The sequence below is a fragment of the Euphorbia lathyris genome, chromosome 5 (genome assembly GCF_963576675.1).
Source record: "Euphorbia lathyris chromosome 5, ddEupLath1.1, whole genome shotgun sequence".
Lineage (NCBI taxonomy): Eukaryota > Viridiplantae > Streptophyta > Magnoliopsida > Malpighiales > Euphorbiaceae > Euphorbia > Euphorbia lathyris.
This window is the reverse complement of record NC_088914.1, coordinates 35,856,700-35,863,414: the sequence shown is the minus strand read 5'-3', so window position 1 is coordinate 35,863,414 and position 6,715 is coordinate 35,856,700. Positions and strand designations below refer to the sequence as shown.

Genomic DNA, 6,715 nt, shown 5'->3' with positions numbered 1-6,715 from the left:
CGGCCAGCAGCAAGAGCCCAGCCGCACCAACGGATTACCGACGGAATGTTCGGTAATCTTTCCAAGCATTTCTTTTATGTAAAATATGATCTTATCGACCTCCGATTTTGACGATTCTTCTTCCGTTGGACTCGTTTTGACGAGACGGACATTTTTGTGTCTAATGGGCTAAGGCTAAAAATGACCGGAACTGAGGTTATTTCTTATTTTATCTCGAATTTCACCTAAAAACTTTAACTAGTCACAGATTCTTCGTTAGACCTCCGAATTGAGCCCGAAAAAGTGCGTTATGACACTCTCGGGGGACATGACTCACTAAGATATCCTAAAATTCAATTTGGTTCTCTGAAAACTTTGGTTTTGGATGGAAAAGGGTTGACTTTGACTTTCTAACGAGAGATTTTTCCGTGATCCATTTCTGATCATATTTCCAATCATCTTTAAAGGGTTTTCATCACAGGGCTACGACTCCAGTGTCTACAGTTGCCCGTACTTTATCATGCATTGTGAGTTGTGTGCATTTTTAGAAAACTGAATTCAAAGTATATGTTTTGAAAAAGCAGTTTTTGCCCCTACTTTGAAGAGGTAGAAAGAAAATGTATGTAATGGAACAAAGTATGATAAAGTAAATACTCATCTGGAGTTGGAGGATGTTGTGATTGATTCATCGATCCAGTCTCTTAAACGACTGGGAGCAAATGGATATCTGATTATTGATCTCTTCAGCGGTCTCAGATTGTAGGTCTCTTCAACGACCTGTTGTTGTGGATCTCTTGAACGAAGCCATGATTGACCCCACAACTTCCCAACTGCAAAAGGATATGAATTAGGTCAGAAAGAGGGCCCGAACCGCGTCTATAAATAGGAATTTCCAATTGTAAATTAAACATCTTTCATTATTGTAATTTTCTTAGCTTTCCCCCCTTGAAAAATCCTCTCCACCTCCTCCATCTCCTTCAACATCCATTGAAGAACTTCCGAAGCTCCATCCACCGAGGATTATTCAAGGTCCATCCTTAAGTCCTAGGAAGCCGGCTGCAGGGTAGACAGGTTCCCTGAAAGGGATTTTCTTATCTCCTTTCATCTAATTATGTTTGTACCCTTTGATACACTCTATGAATCCTAGGCTAATTGTATCCCGTGACAATGTTCTTCGTCTTTAATAATATTTTAGCTCTTATTTTGTTCTATGATTTATCTATTTAATCTTTGTCTTACGCTTTATTTAATTGGTTTAACTCATTCAAAAGCCCCAAAATCTAGTTGGCACATATTGTGAGTTGAATCTGACCTAGTCAAAGCCTAGGAGATTGACGACCTCTTAGTTGATTAAGCCCAAATTGCTGAGCCTTAGACCTAGTTTCGACCTTTCAAGGGAATCACGCACTAGGAACTTCAGGAGGGTAAGTAGGGTTAATCGCCTTAAATACAAGTGACTTAGATTAGGTTTTTAATCAATTGACCTAATAATCTATCTTTATTATTATCGCTCATACCATGTTCCTTCGGGTAATTGCATTAGTGAAAGATCACCTATGAGTAGTTTAACTTAATTAGGAGTAGAATAACTTAATTAGGAGTAGAATAACTCAGTTCGAATTAGTATAACTTAGCTAGGAGTAGCATAATTCAACTAGGAGTAGATTAACTTAATCAAAAAAAACTCAAAACCCACACAGCCTAGATAACACCTAAGACCAAGTAGCTCGATACTTGCAGGAATAAATCCTGTGGATTCGATACCTGGACTTTCCAGATTTTATTACTTGATAACGACGGGGTATACTTATCTCTTAGTGACCCTTGCGGTACCGAACGTCGTGAGACGCATCATCATGCTAGCCGCACGGCCAACCTAAAGAGCAGACTGTAGGGTGGTAAGAAGGTTATGGCTTTTCTATCCAATATTATGAGGCAGAATGAGGGTGAGGTCCAACCTTAGTAGGAAGAGGACATTGAGGGTCATGCTGAAATTGCACGATTGGAGGGGATGCTGAAGGAGGAGAGAACATGTCGTGTTTGGTGGGAGAAAGTTGAATCCACATGTGCATAGTCTGGAGGAATGCCTATATAGAAAGAGTCGTTCAGTCATAGTTGCCAAGCGGGCTCTAGTTCAGGAGCTTATGCTCTCTCAATCTCTCCACTGCTTTGTATCTCAGCTTGATCAAAGATTAATGTTGTTTGCTGAAGAGTCTAAGGTAGAAACTTGTGAATGATCTGGCTCTTTGGACCGATGTTGCAGATTCTCTCCCTTCGGGTTGAATCCTGTAAGTCCTCTTGTAAACCTGTAATAAGACATAAACAAGGTCAAAAGAGGGCTCAGATCTGGTGAGCCTAGCGATGGAAATTTTTTGTTTCTAGAGCTTCTTAGGTTTTACTTTAGCTTTTTATATCGCGTTCAAATGTTAGGCGCGTTAAAATTGTCAATTTTTTGCTCGGCCCGTGTTAAGTTTAATTTTTTGTTTTTGTTTTTCTTTTGCTTTAAGACAAATGGTAGTCTAATTGTATTATGTCATCGAAATATGATGGCATTTGGCTTAAATTTGCGTGTTTAAGAGATGAAAGATGTATGTCATCTTAAAGTCGTATCTAATTTGACGTTTTTTATCATGATGATTTCAGATGATAGAAGTTTAAAAAACTATCACTAAAAATTAAGATGATAGTAAAAGAAATGTATGTCATGTATCTTGTGTCATCTGAATAGGAAAATGGCGTAGTGAAAGTCTGGCTAACTCGCTCCAATGTCTAAGTCAGCTTTGTGAGAAGACTTGAGGATGATCACAACAATAAATCAAATATATGATGTAAGCTTAATGAATGATGAATTTACTTTGGGGAGTGTCTTACTCTATTTATACTATAATCAAGCTATGAGAGGTGGTTATAAGTTTTGAAGCGGATCGTGCTACGTGTCACTTGTTGATAGGCAAACATGTGCCTGTTGATCTGGGTTCAATATCCCTCAAACCTACTTGGTCCGTGGTTCACAAGATTGAATGTGATTGTTGTAACGGGCTGATCTTGAGTTTATGGAAACTTCTCGAGCCAAGACTATAAGACTCTCGGTTCTTTGTGGTAATTTCACGTATTCTATGTCACTTTTGACCCAGACTTCACAAGTTCCATATAGACATGTTTATATTCGTCCAACATGAACGAGCTTCTAAATTTGACCAATAAATTATAGTTAAAAAATATCATATAAGCACCTGCAAGCCCATAAAGATGCTCTTACATTGCATATTAAGAGCATCTGTGGTGGCTTGCAAAATCAATTGCAAATTATTATTATTATTTACATTTTATGTGTGATCTTGTTTCATTGACTTGGAGAAAGCATATGATAAGGTACCAAGGGAAGTACTTTGGTGGGCCTTGATAAGGAAAGGCATTTCGCGGAAATATATTGACATCATAAAGGACATGTATGAGGGAGTATGCACGAGTGTACGTACTAGTGTTGGGAAGACTGAAGAGTTTCCTATTACGATTGGAGTGCATCAAGGTTCCGCACTAAGCCCATTTCTTTTTGCCATCGTTATGGATGAACTAACAAGTTCACTTCAAGATGGTATACCATGGTGCATGCTGTTTGCAGATGATATTGTGTTGGTTGAGGAGACGAAAGAAGGAGTGGAGATGAAGTTGGAACTATGGAGGCAAACTCTAGAATCTAGAGGCTTTAAGTTGAGTGGAAGTAAGACAGAATATTTGGAGTGTAAGTTTAGCGGCCGTAGGAGTAGGGAGGCAGGGACAATCATCCTAGATGGGAGAGTTGTTCAGGCCTCGGATTGCTTCCGGCATTTAGGATCTATTATCCAAACGGATGGAGAAGTAGATGGAGATGTTGCTCATAGGATTAAAGCTGGTTGGTCGAAGTGGAAGAGTGCTACGGGTTTCCTTTGTGATCCTGGCATGCCTAATAGATTGAAGGGAAAATTCTACCGGACGGCAATTAGACCAGCATTGTTATATGGTACGGAGTGTTGGGCAGTGAAACACTGCCACATCCATAAGATGTCGGTGGCGGAGATGCGTATGTTGAGATGGATGTGTGGTCACACGAGAAAGGACCGGGTGCGTAATGAAATAATTAGGACAAAAGTAGGGGTCACATCTATTGAGAATAAAATGAGAGAAAACCGACTAAGGTGGTTTGGCCATGTGAGACGTAGAGCGCTTGATGCGCCGGTTAGGAGAACCGAAGAGTGGCAAAGGGATGTAGTGGTGAGGGGTAGGGGAAGACCTAAGCAAATTTGGAGGAGGGTGATCGAGAGTGATATGAGTTTATTGGGAATTGAGGAAAATATGGTAGTGGATAGGACGGAGTGGAGGGAGCGAATCTGTGTCGCTGACACAACTTGATTTTCACGGTTTTATATGATGGTTCATGTTAGCCGATCCCGAATCATTTCGGGACTAAGGCTTTGTTGTTGTTGTTGTATGTGTGATCTTGTTTCATTAGAAATGGAAAAGAGAGAAAATATTGATGGCTCATTTTAAATTAAAGAATTTATTTTATGCAATGTAATAAAATGAATAAATAATATATGTATATAATTTAATATATTAAAGTCAATAAATGTATTTAAAGTGGCAAACCCACACGTTTTTATTATTTTTATAAATGAACCCATAACATAATTATACATGGTAGAACCTTCTCATGATATACTATACATGTGAATCTGACGATGGCATAAGCTCAACAGGTGTTAGCTTTCAACTTTAATTAAATAATGTACAATCTATTTCTCTACCTATAAAGGGGTCTGATCTGGACAAACAAGGAAATATGCTATCAAAATTCAATGATGAAAGTTTCACAAGTACTTCGCATGAATGGTGGAGAAGGAGAATATAGCTACTACAACAACTCATTGCTTCAGGTTTCACCCAATACATATCAAATAATATTTCATGATAGATTTTCCTGTTCAAGAAGCTTAATTAATTTCTTAAATTGATGCAGAAGAAAGTGATTTTGACAATCAAGCCGATACTAGAAGAAAGCATAGCACAAGTATGTCAAAATTTTAGGTTGGACAAGTGTCTAAGAATGGTAGATATGGGCTGCTCTTCAGGACCCAATACACTCCTTCCACTTTGGCTAATCATTCAAACAGTCGATTCTACATTCAACCAGGAGGAGGAGAAACCACCCATGCTGCAGTTTTTCCTAAATGATCTTCCTGGGAATGATTTTAACACCATTTTCAGGTCATTGCTGCCCATTTTTCATCACAAACTAAACCAACAGAAAGGCACTAAGTTTGAAAATTGTTCGGTAGCTGCAATGCCTGGAAGTTTCTATCAAAAGCTGTTTCCCCCAAATTCTCTGCACTTTGTTTTTTCTTCTTACAGTCTTCGCAGGTCCGTTCTAACAAATAATTAATATATCATTTTTCTTTTATTCAAGGAATCCATTCATGAATTGAACATGCAGGTTCCCAAAGGGCTTGTAAGCAAATCTGGAATTCCATTAAACGAAGGTAATATTTGCATAGATAAATCAAGCCCAAAAAGCGTTCAAAAAGTATATCTGAAACAATTCCATAAAGATTTTACAAAATTTTTGAGATCAAGATCAGTGGAAATGGTTAGTGGAGGTCACATGGTGATAACTTTGATGGCTAAAAGTGATCAAAATCCAAATTGCAAATATGGCTGCGAAGTTTGGCAGTTAATGGGAAATGTTCTCAAAGATATGGTTAACCAGGTAAAATAACATTCTCTTGTCTTTTCCCATTTTCAAGATCAGATTGTTGATTGATACATTTGGGCAGGGAATTATTGAAGAGCACATATTGGACAATTGCAACATTCCATTGTATGCTCCATCTAGAGAAGAAGTGAAAAAAATGATAGATGAGGAAGGTTCCTTCTACATTAAAACAATAGAAGAATTCGAATTAAGTTGGGATACCAACATTGAAGATGGTGACACTCACAATGAATTGGTGTTTGATAAATGGGAGAGGGGGAAATATGTAGCAAATTACATGAGAGCTGTTGCAGAACCCATACTTTCAACCCATTTTGGAGATGAAGCCATTATTCATAACTTATTTTATAGATTATCCTTGAAGGTGGCTGATTGTTTGGAAAAGGGGACAGGACTATTTAACAATGTAACATTTTCCATGATAAGAATATGATAAATTAATTAAGTTGACATGTAAATCAATTCAATAAATTTTCTCTTTCCAGGTTTCAACTTAAGTTCCGTTTGGTACGTTGTTGTAATGTAATGTAATCAAATTTTGTAAGATAATTAAAGGTGTAATGTAATGGAATGGAACCAGTCCGTCTTAAACATTTTTGGGCCCCTGTGTTAAATGAAAATTATTTGGATCCTATTTATAAAAAAAATTAATACTTTCATATAATAATAATGTTTCTACAAAATAAAACACGAAAATACTTTTTAACTTGATTTTTAACATAATAAATATAATAAAAATAATTAAATTAGATATTGTACAATAATAAAAATAAAAATTGAGCCCCTTAAGACTCTTAGAGCGCTAATTTTTTTTGATAAGTTAACATTCACTTAAGTTTTTACATAATAATTAATAACAATAATTTATTTAGATTTGTATAATAAAAAAATTTAGACCTATTTCAAATTGAGCCGAGCCGAGTTTTGGCCTGTTCAAGCTCGGCTCGTTATAAAATTAAGGAGCTCGAGCCCGAGCCGAGCTTGATA

At 37.2% G+C, this 6,715-nt stretch overlaps 1 protein-coding gene across 1 annotated transcript; it reads left to right on the top strand.

Moving 5' to 3' along the window:
• Window positions 1–4,743: 4,743 nt before the first annotated feature.
• On the top strand, window positions 4,744–6,321 carry LOC136230406 (probable caffeine synthase MTL2). The gene is made up of 4 exons (XM_066019471.1): window positions 4,744–4,892; window positions 4,976–5,380; window positions 5,450–5,722; window positions 5,790–6,321. The coding sequence occupies exons 1-4, from the start codon at window positions 4,815–4,817 to the stop codon at window positions 6,159–6,161; spliced, it is 1,128 nt and encodes a 375-aa protein (XP_065875543.1). The 5' UTR covers window positions 4,744–4,814; the 3' UTR covers window positions 6,162–6,321.
• Window positions 6,322–6,715: the final 394 nt, after the last annotated feature.